General features: G+C 37.7%; 1 protein-coding gene across 6 annotated transcripts in view; it reads right to left on the reverse strand.

Moving 5' to 3' along the window:
- Positions 1–322: 322 nt before the first annotated feature.
- Positions 323–14348, reverse strand: part of LOC118858687 (thymocyte selection-associated high mobility group box protein TOX-like) — a 144594-nt gene continuing 130568 nt past the window's right edge. For 2 of the 6 annotated variants that reach the window (XM_036769286.1, XM_036769311.1), the window contains 2 exons: positions 12946–13026; positions 323–1221 (listed from right to left, as the gene is read on the reverse strand). In XM_036769286.1, the coding sequence (XP_036625181.1) occupies positions 859–1221; positions 12946–13026 (444 nt within the window). In that variant the 3' untranslated portion in view covers positions 323–858. Of the gene's footprint in view, positions 1222–12945; positions 13027–14348 lie in introns of those variants that run through there. The other 4 variants (XM_036769296.1, XM_036769304.1, XM_036769318.1 and 1 more) reach the window with 4 other exon arrangements.

Genomic DNA, 14348 nt, shown 5'->3' on the forward strand with positions numbered 1-14348 from the left:
ATGCATCTGTTACAATGAAATGCTGTAAAAGTACAATAATGCTTCTCTGCAGAACAGAAAAATATTATAAAAGTCGCTTTCCCATTTATTATAATAAACAGTCTTGTTCTGTGCTTAACAAAAGAGGCTTGAGTCAAGAGTTAGCAAATACTTACTTGTTGCTTTGTGAGTGAATGTATGGACTGGACCTGCATTTGTAGTTGGTTTCCAATTGACTGCTGCATTGTGATTGGCTGCTGTTGCTGTATTTTGAGATGCTGGTGAAGAGGTGGGCTCTTGTCAACATAAAAATCTGTGATAAAGAGAAACTGAGGCACAGAGATTCAAGCATAATCAATTTATTAGCAAAGCTAGCTATTGCCAACAAAAGGGATCCAAAGCTCCTCAATAGCCATGGAACAAACTGACAGAGCAGCTCTTTTATAGTTGAGGGGAGTATCCAAAAATTCAAACAATATATAGGAGACAGAAATAACATGGGACTTCAAAGATGGAGAATGAATTTTGACTGGCTAGTGTCAAGAGTCAGGCATTGTGCTGCTTAAATTGTGATGCTTAAATCAGTTTCCTTACCAGCCGGACCAACATCTTATGATTCACGCCCTATGGAGAGTCTTGTGGTGGGCAAATCACCAGATTGACACATCCCCTGGAAACTCCAACAATTGGCCAATTTCTAAGGGGAACAGGAGGCTTGTGGTTTGTATGTTACTGATTTCAATAGATTAGGAATCTTGTGGTTCCTAATAAGCCCTGTAAAAAGATGAATGTAGAAAAGGCACCTGAAGTTGTTTCTATTGCCAGGGAACTTGCAGGATATGAGTTACAAAGGTAGAGTAGAGAACTGAAGTTACAGGCTTAAGAGTGCTGAAACTCGCATAATGAGGGGGCCAAAAAATACATAGTGGATTGATCGTTAATACATAATAAATTGACAAAGTAAAGTGGGATATCAGTTTTCATTTCCACAATCTGAGGAGATACTGCCACATTGGCTATAGAGACAATCACTGGCATTTGATTATCAGGTTTTGGTGCTATGTTCCGGGGAAGAATAGGGTGCATAGCAGTTACTTGAGGCTTCATTCTTGGCTGTTGGTGAGAGGGGCAAGTTGGGGAGAGGGCTGAATGAGCTTGGGTGGACCCATGGAACACTGACTTTTTACACTTAATCCGCTGAGGAGGCTGGGATATTTCAATATTAACAGGTTCGCTGTAACTCTGTGGAGAAAACAGACAAAAATAGTATTTAAGATTGACAAGCACACAGGCTAATTTCTACATTCAAGAGTACTTGTTCTTATATTCAGGAACATCCATACTATTTAGCATCCTTGTACACTGTAGATACTTAATAATGCTTATTGGATTGGACTACATTTTTGGTTCCGTGATGTAAATGAGAGAATTGTTTTATGTCTGTCACCTTACCAACAAGTCATTACCAAACAATAGTGTCTGTCCACTTGATCTTGTTTCATTTTGTACAGTACTTTACAATTTATGTGTTATCCTTACCTTAACACTGTTCTTAGGTAGCACAAATATCTTCATCTCTCAGATGAAGAGATTGAGGCTCATAAAGGTGTAGGGATTTGCTTGAGGTGATGCAGGTGGTCCAACCACAGCCAGCACTTAAACTCATGTCTCCTTACCCAGACCCATCATTCTTTCACTTTTCTATCTTGCCTTTCTTATTCCAGCTGTCATTTTACCTCTAAAATAATCTACCGTCCAGATTTTTTCCCTCTCTAAATTCTAATATCTAAGTTGCTGACTTTTCAAATTATTTGAAAACATAAGAGTATCACTATTGTTCCTCTCTGAATCAGAGCTATAGTGTACTTTATGAAAGCTCATCTTTGGGCTTTTCTTAAGGATGTTTTTGGTATACATATATACATATATATATATGCATATATATGTATATATATATTCTTTTTTCCCAATGGGATAAAGAAAATTAATCACAACATCTGTAATGAGAGAATAGGAACTGCTGGAAATGGGTTTTGAGGAATAGACTGTTGACATAAATTACTTAAATTGCAGAGAACCATATTAACATATCTTTAACTCAATGCAGAGCTTGCTTTGATTTCTTTAAGTAGTGAGTGATGAATTGTTCTCCATAATGATCTGGATAAAAATAACTTCTTTCCTAATATTGAAACTCCATCATAAATTACTGTAATATTGCCTTAAAAAATTTCCACACAGTCATATACTAATATTCTAATGACTTTTTAATTGACTTAGAAACTAAATTCATTCCACTGAAAGCCAGAAAATTGTTCAGAATCGACTCATAGGTGTTCTTCCTTAGTGCAATGGATAAAGGGCAGGCTCCCCAATCAGGAAGTCCTGGGTTCAAGTCTTCCCCCTAACTATATGACTATAGGCAAGTCACTTAACCTCAAAATGCTCCAGACAACTCTGTAAGACAATAAATTAAAGATGCATTCCTCATTTGAATTGTGGGGAAAAGTGGGGAGAGTTTGTATCTCAGAATTCCCCCATCATAATGTAATGACAATTCTAAACTAGGGAAGAAAAACAAACAAGAATTCCCATAATCACTAATCTACCTACTAATCATGCAGGGGATAGGAAAGGTGAAACTAGAAAAATGCCAAAATGGCTTCCTGCAGAAATAAGTGACTTTGTCACAACAAGGCCTTGAAGATGCAAATGTGCCCTCATGCTGTGTCCTCCAAGTCACATTTGTTAAGTTCACAACTCAAAATAAGTTTCTTGTTACTTTCAGCACTGCAGGATGAGCTGAGCCTGGAAGGGTCTATTTGCATTCTTCCTAATTTATGCACCATAACCAACAACCAAACAATATTCACACTACAAAAATTACTTTGCTATGCATGATAATGTAGGACTCCCTTCTCTGCTTAATCTTGAGATCTGAAAGACCATACCTGAGAACTGTTAAAGAAAATTTGACACACTTTTTTCTAGTTAACACTACAAAATTCCATGTCTTGAATGAATGTTCTAATTGTGACATGTTTCTATATATCTCATCAATGCTAAAACAGCCTCCTAAATGAGGACAAATAATTTAAAAAACCAGCTGAATTATTAAAATGAAAGCTACAATTCTTTGTTTTTTTAATCACACAAAGACCTTGGGACCAGAGTCATTTTACGAAATACAATTTCTAATAAGGTCTTTTTATAAATGCTTTAAAATTTTTCCTATCTGTTTTTATTATTAGCAGAAAAGTTAAAACTACAGCCACTTCATATAGATGATTAGTCACTTCTTTTTTTATATATTTGTGCCTCACAAATTTTTGTTTAAATTTGTGCTCTTTAAAAAAATTTAAATTTCATTTTCCCCCAATTGCATGTAAAGATAATTTTTACATTTATTTTTAAAATTCTGAGTTCCAAATGCTCTCCCTTCCTTTCTCTCCATGCCCCTCATTGAGAAGGCAAGCAGCTTGATGTAGGTTATACATATGTAGTCGTACAAAACATTTTTTCATATTAGTCATATTGTAAAAGAAAACATAGACAAAAAAAAACTCAAGAAAAATGAAGTTAAAAAAGTATGCTTTTACCTGTATTCAGACACCATCTGTTCTTTAAGTCCTTCAGAGTTGTCTTGGAATCATTATATTGCTGAGAATAGCTAAGTCATTCACAGCTGATCACCATACAATATTGCTTTTACTGTGTACAACGTTCTCCTGGTTTTACTCATTTCATTTTGCATCAGTTCACGTAAGTCTGTCCAAGTTTTTCTGAGAGCATCCTGCTCATCATTTCTTATAATACAATAGGATTCCATCATGATCATATACTACAACTTGTTCAGCCATTCCCCAATTAATGGGTATCCCCTCAATTCCCAATTCTTTGCCACCAGAAAAGAGAGCTGTTATAAGTATTTTTGTATATATAGGCCCTTTTTCCTTTTTGTTCTTTTAATCTCTTTTGGGATATAGGCCTAGTAGTGGTATTACTAGGTCAAAGGGTATGCATGGTTTTATAGCCCTTTGGGCATAGTTTCAAATTGCTCTACAGAACAGGTGAATCAGTTCACAGTTCCATCAACAGTGCATTAATGTCTCAATTTTCCCACATCCCCTCCAACATTTGTCATTTTCCTTTTCTATCCTATTGGCCAATCTAATGACTGTGAGGTAGTACCTCAGAATTGTTTAACTTGAATTCCTCTCATCAATAGTGATTTAGAACATTTTTTTTCCACATGGCTATAGAAAGCTTTGATTATTTCATCTAAAAACTGACTGTTCATATCTTCTGATCATTTATCAATTGGGGAATGCCTCTTATTTTTATAAATTTGGTTTAGTTCTCTATATATTTGAGAAATGAGGACTGTATCAGATAAACTTGCTTCAAAAATATTTTCACAGTTATGTCTTCCCTCCATTCTCTGCCCCAACCCTGCCAATTTATTCTATTCTCTATCTCCTTTCACCTTGTGTTTTGCTTTTGACTATCACCTCCCCCAAAACTGCCCTCCTTCGGTCACCATCCCCCCTTCTCTTATTCCCTTCCCCTCCTAATTTCCTGTGGGGTAAGACAGATTCCTATACACAATCAAATGTGTCTGTTATTCCCTCTTTGAGCTATTTCCTATGAGCATAAGGCTCAAGCATTCTCTGCCATCTCTCCCATCTTCTCCTTTACCATAAAAACTTTTTTGCCTCTTTTATGTGAGATAACATACCCCATTCTACTTCTCCCTTTCCCTTTCTCCCAGTACATTCCTCTTTCTCACCCCTTAAATTTTTTTAGCTATTATCCTTTCATATTCAACTCATGCCTATGCCCTCTATGTCCCTACTAACAGCCCTAATAATGAGAAATGATTTTCTTTCCTGTTTACCTTTTTATGCTTCCTGAGACCTGTATTTGAAAGACAATTTTTCTATTCAGCTCTGGTCTTTTCATCAAGAATGCCTGAAAGTCCTCTGTTTGACTGCTATTCATTTTTCCCCCTGAAGGGATCATATTCAGTTTTGCTGGGTAGGTGATTCTTGATTGTAAGCCTAACTCTTTTTTGCCCTTCAGAAAATCTAATTCCAAGTCCTCTGATCGTTTAATGTAGAAGCTCCTAAATCTTGTGTTATCCTGATTGTGACTCCATGATACTTGGATTGTTTCTTTCTGGCTGCCTCCAATATTTTCTCCTTGACCTGGAAGCTCTGGAATTTGGCTATAATATTCCTCAGAGTTTCTATTTTGAGATCTCTTTCAGAAGATGATCAATGGATTCCTTTGATTTCTATTTTACCTTCAGGCTCCAGAATATCAGGGCAGTTTTTCTTGATAATTTCTTAAAAGATGATGTCAAGGCTCTTTTTTTGATCATGGCTTACAGGTAGTCCAATAATTTTAGAATTATCTCCCTGGATCCATTTTCCAGGTCAGTTATTTTTCCAGTAAGACAGTTCACATTTTCTTCTATTTTTTCATTCTTTTGGTTTTGTTTTATTGTTTCTTGATTTCTCATAAAGTCATTGGCTTCCATTTGTTCATTTCTAATTTTTAAGGAATTATTTTCTTCAGTGAGTTTTGTACCTCCTTTCACATTTGGCCAATTTTACTTTTTAGGGAGTTTTTTTTCCTTCAGTGACTTTTTGTGTCTCTCTTTTCTTTTGTCCAATTCTGTTTTTTAAGGAGTTATTCTCTTTAAGTGAACTTTTGTATATATATTTTTTCTATCTGGCCAATTCTGCTTTTCTTCTTCTCACTAGATTTTTCTACTTCTTTTACCATTTGGCCTATTCTGGTTTTTTTAGGTGTTATTTTCTTCAGCATTTTTTTTGTGCCTTCTTTACCAAGCTGTTGACTCTTTTTTCATGATTTTCTTGCATCACTCTCATTTCTCTTCCCAATTCTTTCTCTACCTCTTTTATTTGCTTTTCAAATTCCTTTTTGAACTCTTCCATGTCCTGAGACCCATTCATATTTTTATCAGAGGCTTTGGATGGAGGAGTTTTGACTTTGTTGTCTTCTTCTGAGTGTGTGCTTTGATCTTCCATATCATCATAACATTTTTCCAGTCTATTTCTTGACTGGACTTTAACTCTTTGCTAAAGTAGAGGTATGCTTCCACAGTTGAGGGCGTATCATCCCAAGCTTCAGGGGTTTTGTGCAGCTGTTTTCAGAGATACTTTTAGGCACCTGTAAGTTTTCATTTCTTCCAAGGTAGCATGATCTAAGGAGAGGTGTGTTTACTACTCTCCTGGCCTATGGTCTGGTCTGTGAGCAACTACAAGGCACTCTTTTCTGCCATGAAACTGTGACAAGGGTCCTTGCTCCACTGTGGCCACAAGATCTGGTGTGCTAGTGGTCATCCTCATCTTGGGACTGCCACCTAGGACTGTAACCCAGATCTGAGTATGAGCAAAACAACAGAATCCTGCCCCCAGTGGTAGCAAAGGGACCCCTGTAATCTCTTTGTGACCAGTTGTTCAACCCTTTACCATCTGTGGGCTGAGAGCTCCAGAAGCAGCTGCTGCTGATTGAGTGGCTCCCAAGGCCTGTTCCTGGTTTGCTGGGGCCTGGTCTGCACTGGCATAGCCTGCACTGTACTGGGTTCCACTCTCACCCCAGTGGGACAGACCATTCTTGCTGACCTTCTAAGTTGTCTTTGGCAGGAAAATTATTTCACCACATTCTTTTATGGGTTCTGCTGCTCCAGAATTTTGTTTTAGGGCATTATTTCAAGGTTTCCAGAGGAGTTTGGGGGAGCTCTCAGGCTACGCCTCCCTCTAGTTGTTTGTAACATATAAGTTCTAAAGAAAATCCCATCCTCTATAGGAATCATTCCCCAATGCCTCTTGATTTTAGTGGCTTCCTTCTGTTAATAATTTCCTATTTATCCTGCGTTGTATATATTTGTTTGCATGCATGTTGTCTCCCTCTCTTAGACCGCAAGCCCTTCAAGTGCAGGGACCATCTTTGGCTTTTTTTGTGTGTCCCCAGCACTTAGAACAGGGATAAGTACAAGACAGGTAGTTAAAATATGTTTACTGACTGACTGATATGATGGTGTGCTGGTAAATTTTCTACAGTCACCTGTAATAGTATGTTGCAAATCTATCTACCCATACATAGCATCAGGGCATTCTTTTCTAGCTGGGAGTGGATGTTTATGCCTCTTCTTCAATGTGTATACATACAACAAACAGCTATATATAAATAGATGTATAACAGCTCCAGCAAAATTCCTACTGCCAAAGTGTAGAAACATGTCATAGTAAGCTGTAAAAAAGTGCTTGGTGTTTTAAATGCAGAAATGGTGATTTCAAGCATTTATACAAATCACTACATACTATAGGTTGCAATTCTGAGATAGAATAATACCCGAAGTTGCAACTACGAACAAATCAAAGGACGGTTGTTTTGAAAGTGAAGGTGTAGTCAGTGTTAGGGCATACTGACAATCTGTATAGTGTTAATGCTTTTTCCTGGGATTTTTACTTTTTGTATTGATTGCCATGTATTGGAAACAGTCTGAACAAAATTCAATGTATTTTGTCTTCAAAAAGAAACTAAACTGAGATGAGAAATGTAGCAAATGCATTGTTTCATAATTTGTGCAGGCCAAGATGGCGGCTGGTAAGCACGGACTACAGTGAGCTCCGTACCCGAGTCCCTCCAAAAATCTATAAAAATGGCTCTGAACCAATTCTAGAACGGCAGAACCCACAGAACAGCAGAGGGAAGCAGGGCTCCAGCCCAGGACAGCCTGGATGGTCTCTGGGTGAGGTCTGTTCCACACGGAGCTGGGAGCTGGGAGCTGGGAGCTGGGAACGGAGTGGAGCAGAGCCCAGCCTGAGCGGCGTGGACGATCCAGACCAGAAGCCGGGTGGAGGGGGCCCTAGCGCCCTGAATATGTGAGCTGCGGCAGTTACCAGACCCCTCGACCCACAAACACCAAAGACTGCGGAGAAGGTTAGTGGGAAAAGCTGCGGGAGTGGAAGGAGTTCGCGGTTCGGCTTCCAGCCCCGGGGGCAGCGGAGGTGGGGCAGCTACAGCTGTTGTTACTTCCGGCTCCAGGCCCACCTGGTGGGAGGAATTAAGTGGCGGATCAGAGCAGGAGTGCAATAGCCTGCTGAAGATCTAAGCCCAGCCTGGACTGGGGGTTCTTGGGGAAGGAGGAGTATGGCTCTGACAGAGCTGGCACCTCCCCCCCAAACGTAGAACATAGAACTCGTAAGTCTACAAGCAGTCATACCCCACTGAAAAACTCAAGGGTCAAGTTAGTTGGTTGGGAATATGGCCAGGCAGCGAAAACGCGCCCAGATTCAGTCTCAGACTTTGGATTCTTTCTTTGGTGACAAAGAAGACCAAAACATACAGCCTAAAGAAGACAACAAAGTCATAGAGCCTACAACCAAAGCCTCCAAGAAAAACATGAACTGGCCCCAGGCCATAGAAGAACTCAAAAAGGATTTGGAAAAGCAAGTTAGAGAAGTAGAGGAAAAATTGGGAAGAGAAATGAGAAGGATGCGAGAAAACCATGAAAAACAAGTCAATGACTTGCTAAAGGAGACCCAAAAAAATACTGAAAAATACACTGAAGAAAACAACACCTTAAAAAACAGACTAACTCAAATGGCAAAAGAGCTCCAAAAAGCCAATGAGGAGAAGAATGCCTTGAAAGGCAGAATTAGCCAAATGGAAAAGGTGGTCCAAAAGACCACTGAAGAAAATACTACTTTAAAAATTAGATTGGAGCAAGTGGAAGCTAGTGACTTTATGAGAAATCAGGATATTATAAAACAGAACCAGAGGAATGAAAAAATGGAAGACAATGTGAAATATCTCCTTGGAAAAACCACTGACCTGGAAAATAGATCCAGGAGAGATAATTTAAAAATTATTGGACTACCTGAAAGCCATGATCAAAAAAAGAGCCTAGATACCATCTTTCAGGAAATTATCAAGGAGAACTGCCCTGATATTCTAGAGCCACAGGGCAAAATAGAAATTGAAAGAATCCATCGATCGCCTCCTCAAATAGATCCCAAAAAGAAATCTCCTAGGAATATTGTTGCCAAATTCCAGAGCTCCCAGATCAAGGAGAAAATACTGCAAGCAGCCAGAAAGAAACAATTTGCGTATTGTGGAAACCCAATCAGAATAACCCAAGATCTGGCAGCTTCTACATTAAGCGATCGAAGGGCTTGGAATGCGATATTCCGGAGGTCAATGGAGCTAGGATTAAAACCTAGAATCACCTACCCAGCAAAACTGAGTATCATGTTCCAAGGCAAAATATGGAGTTTCAATAAAATAGAGGACTTTCAAGCTTTCTCAGTGAAAAGACCAGAACTGAATAGAAAATTTGACTTTCAAACACAAGAATCAAGAGAAGCATGAAAAGGCAATCAAGAAACGGAAATTGCAAGGGACTTACTAAAGTTGAACTGTTTTGTTTACATTCCTACATGGAAAGATGATGAGTATGATTCATGAGACCTCAGTATTAGGGTAGTTGAAGGGAATATGCATATGTGTATATATATATATATATATATATATATATATATATATATATATATATACATATATATGTTTATGTATATATATAAGTGAATGTATATGTATGTATATATCTATGTGTATATGTATGTATGTGTATGTATGTGTATATATATATGTGTTTATGTATGTGTGTGTGTGTATATATATATATATATATATATATATGTAAAAGAGAGAGAGCAGACACAGGGTGAGTTGAAGATGAAGGGAAGATATCTAAAAGAAATAAAATGAAATTAAGGGATGAGAGAGTAACATATTGAGAGAGGGAGATAGGGAGAGATAGAATGGGGTGGATTATCTCGCATAAAGGTGGCAAGAGGAAGCAGTTCTATGGGAGGAGGGTAGAGGGCAGGTGAGGGGGGAATGAGTGAACCTTGCTCTCATCAGATTTGGCCTGAGGGGGAATACCATACATACTCAGTTGGGTATCTTACCCCACAGGAAAGAAGAGGGAGGAAGATAAAAAAAAATAAAAGGCGGGGGGGTTGATGGAGGGGAGGGCAGATGGGGGTGGAGGTAATCAAAACAAACACTTTGGAAAGGGGACAGGGTCAAGGGAGAAAATTCAATAAAGCGGGATGGGTTGGGAAGGAGCAAAATGTAGTTAGCCTTTCACAACATGAGTATTGTGGAAGGGTTATACATAATAATACATGTGTGGCCTAGGTTGAATTGCTCAACTTCTTAGGGAGGGTGGGTGGGAAGGGAAGAGGGAAGAGAATTTGGAACTCAAAGTTTTAAAATCAGATGTTCAAAAACAAAAAAAGTTTTTGGATGCAACTAAAAAAGATACACAGGCAATGGGGCGTAGAAATTTATCTTGCCCTACAAGAAAGGAAGGGAAAAGGGGATGAGAGGGGAGGGGGGTGATAGAGGGGAGGGCTGACTGGGGAACAGGGCAACCAGAATATAAGCCATCTTGGAGTGGGGGGGAGGGTAGAAATGGGGAGAAAATTTGTAATTCAAAATGTTGTGAAAATCAATGCTGAAAACCAAATATGTTAAATAAATAAATTGCATTTAAAAAAAAAATAAAATAAAAAAAAATAATTTGTGCAAATTAACCCTCCATCAAATATCAGAATCCTGGAATCTGAAGACTCTTAAGTGTGTGAGCTGATGAAATCTACATGATGAACTTTTTATCAGTGAAAAACTATTAGCTTCACATAATTTTTATATGCTTCATATATAATCGATCCTTTATAACAGAGGGCAGAAAACATAAATGTAAAAATAGGCTCTGATGAATGACTGGATAAGAAATAAATCATAGGCTGATAAAGGGGAAGTTAAGGATTTTTAGGTAAATTCCTAACATTTCTGGCCCAAAGATGTATTAAGAAAAAGAACTAAACCAGGTGTCAGGATACATAGTGTGATCACTTATACCTTACTGGGCTGTTTCCTTGCCATCTGGAGGACAATCTACATTTTAACTCCTAGAGTGAGGAGATTCTTCTTTTCTACTACCAGGGATGGAGTAGAAGGCCACTTAACCCAGCATGGGTTATCTCATGTTCTAAAATCTTAGTACTAATATCTTTATATTTCTTTCTCTTTGTTTTTAAATATATAAGTCCTTAGTTGATTTTAACTTAAGTTTTGCTTTTAAGAAATGTACCCAATCAGACACTCAAAAATAAGTATTTAAGACTTTTTTAGAAGGGAAAGTTAAATTTTAGAGAAAATAAGTTACACATATATCTTTTGGTATAATATTCAAATTTGAATTATGATATATCCAGTTGCTTCTCTGAGATTCCCAAGGGAGAATACATATAGAACCAAAATCTAAAATTAAGCTTAGGTAATTTAGGTGTGTTAGCTAACTTTACTGTAAGGTGTTGTAGTAAAAGGAACTATAAAGGTGTAGGCCCTACCTTCTGTAATGCAATATGGCATACTGAGAAGAGTGCTCCATTTGGAGTCACAAGACCTAGGTTCGAGTTTTGGCCCTGACACAAGCTATGTCCATGCCACAATTCTGAGAAGATAGTTTCTTATCAGTAAAACAGAGATGAATACATTTGAATGATGCTGTGGAGGCATTATCTGGTATAATGTAAAGTACTGTATCAAAATGACCTGTTATTCTGTAATAATTTGAGGCCACAGAGGCAACACTTGAGAATCTGAGACAACGATAAAGGGCAATAGAGGGAGGGAGAGAAGATTTAGAGCCAGAAGTTGTTTTGGCCCCAAGTCATATAGGTGGTCAGCCAGTCACACAGCCAGAGCTCATGCACAGGCCATGTGCCTATAAAGCCAGCATTCGTTTTTATTATTCTACTATATTCAGTGATCCATGGATTCCTTTATATCCCAATCTAAACTCCTATCTTACAAGATACCTTTCCCAAACCCTCTTAATTCTAGTTCTTTCCTCCTATTAATGACTTCCTATTTATCCTGTATATAGCTTGCTTTGTATGTACTTATTTGCATGTTGTCTCCATTAGATTATAAGCTCCTTGAGGAGAGGGACTACCTTTGCCTCTTTTTGTATCCCCAGTATTTAACATTAATGTTTAGTGATGGACTGAATGGTTGATCTAGAATACTCTGCTTTGGAAAGTAAGATATGTGTGTGTGTGTGTGTGTGTGTGTGTGTGTGTGTGTGTGTGTGTATTTTTCCCCTTCTTCCCCAGTGAAAGGTCTCTAATCCTAAGGGGTTTCCCAAGGGTAGAGGTGTCATGGTGTTATACTCCAGGGGCCTGCAAAACTCCAAGATTGGAACCAGATTAAAAAGTAATTTGGAAATGTTTAATGAAAAAAAATACAATATAACCAAGATAATGTTAATTTATAGTTTTCGAAGTCAACATGCAGTTGACACTAAGTTTCTATGTGGATTTGATATCCATTCTCTAAAGCATAGAGAGGTTAAGTCACTTACTCAGGGTTACACAACTAGTAAGAAGAGGTGGCATCCTAGAACTTGTACCTAGATTGCCATGACTCCAAGCCCAGCTTCCAGCCACCAAGACTGTGTCTATATTTGCTACCTGTATGCTGCTGCTATATTAGTAGCTGTTCATTATTTTCCTGAGCATTCAATAGCAAGATTGTAGAAGAAAGAAGATTAGGAGTATGTCATAAATTGAGAGAGAGTTGATCTGGTATAAAAAAATCAACTATGTGGAACCCCATAAAATTGACAACCCCCAAACAGATAATTCTTCATTAGGATAGAGGTCTTTCTACTCTGCCTAGGCTTGTAAAACAAGAATATCTATTTAGAAAAAGGTAGGATTCAGTTCAGGATTTAGTTTTCAGTTGAGGCAAGTGGTTGTAGCAAATATCAAAGTATCTTTTTAAGTTTTTTAAATCACTATCAGAGTGTACCTACATGGCCACAATTTGTCACAATACCAGACAATCATATAGTACCTTGGATTTGAGGCTTGTTCTGTATGCAGCTAGCTGCTTCAGATATTCTGTCTTTGCTGCTTCAGTTTTTCTTTTGTAGACCTATAAGAACAAGAGAGAGTCTTAAATTACAGAGTCACCTCCTTTTTTCTCCTTCAGAGAAGCATAGTGTATATTGATAACCTCTCTCATACTGCCAAAAATATTCTTTTCCTAATAGTCCACTTAGAAACATGTATGTTATTGAAAGATTTTTTTTTGAAGAGTGTGACTGGATCATTACAAGGAACAGACTAGAGATAGTAAAATTTCACTTAGGTCATACTGAAGGATTTATTGAGGTTACAGTGAGCTCTGAGGTAGTTGGTAAAGAAAAGATATCACTTACAAACATTGGCAAGGAAAGCACATAATCAAAATATTTTCCATTTATATGGCAGTGAGATTATTTGACCAGAGCAGTAAAACACAACATATACACTTTAGCAGCCTAAAAGAAATGGTTTCCAAAAATCTTAATAACTTCTACAGATTCACTAACTTTACTGTTTTACCCTTTGTCACAGAAATCAAACTTTGATCTTTTTCGTTTGAATTGATTTTAAGAACATTTTCAATCTCACAGTCTTCCTTCTCATGATAATCTTATACAGGATGATGAAAATTTGGGAGTACTGAACTGGAACAGCAAGTGACTGTGAGGACTGTACATGGACCACTCTGCATTGGTCCTCTACTGATACTAGAGGCAGATGGGTGGTACAGTGGACAGAGCATTGGGTCTGGAGTAAGGAAGATCTGAATTCAAATTTTATGTCACACATTTATTAGATGTGTGACACTGGGAAAGTCATTTAACCTCTTTCTGCCTCAAGTTCCTTACCTATAAATTAGGATCATTACAGCACCTACTTCCTAAGGTTGTTGAGGGGATAAAATGAGATGATATTTGTAAAAGTGCTTAGAATAGTGCCTGGCATGGAGTAGGCACTATATAAATGGTTATTCCCCTCTGAATTTTCCAAGGAGAACACTGGTTGTTAAGAACTTACTTCACCCTCAATAAAAAAAATAAACATGGTTTGAAATGAGTAAGATTTGTTAGGTATAAGGCAATGGGTCATACTGCTAAGCTGAACAAAGAAAAATCATTTCGGAGTAATCAAATTCAGAGTAAAAGATTGGTAACATGAAAATAGGTAGGCATCTATTAATTCAGTTCCTATTTTCACTATATTATATGACGGTTCTGCCTATCTGCTGTTGCCAGTACTTAGAGCTCTCCAACATTTTGTTGTTGTTGTTGTTATTTATTTTTATTTAATATATTTAGTTTTCAGCATTGATTTTCACAAGAGTTTGAATTACAAATTTTCTCCCCATTTCTACCCTCCCCCCACTCCAAGATGGTGTACATTCTGGTT

The sequence above is a fragment of the Trichosurus vulpecula genome, chromosome 1 (assembly GCF_011100635.1).
Source record: "Trichosurus vulpecula isolate mTriVul1 chromosome 1, mTriVul1.pri, whole genome shotgun sequence".
Taxonomy (NCBI): domain Eukaryota; kingdom Metazoa; phylum Chordata; class Mammalia; order Diprotodontia; family Phalangeridae; genus Trichosurus; species Trichosurus vulpecula.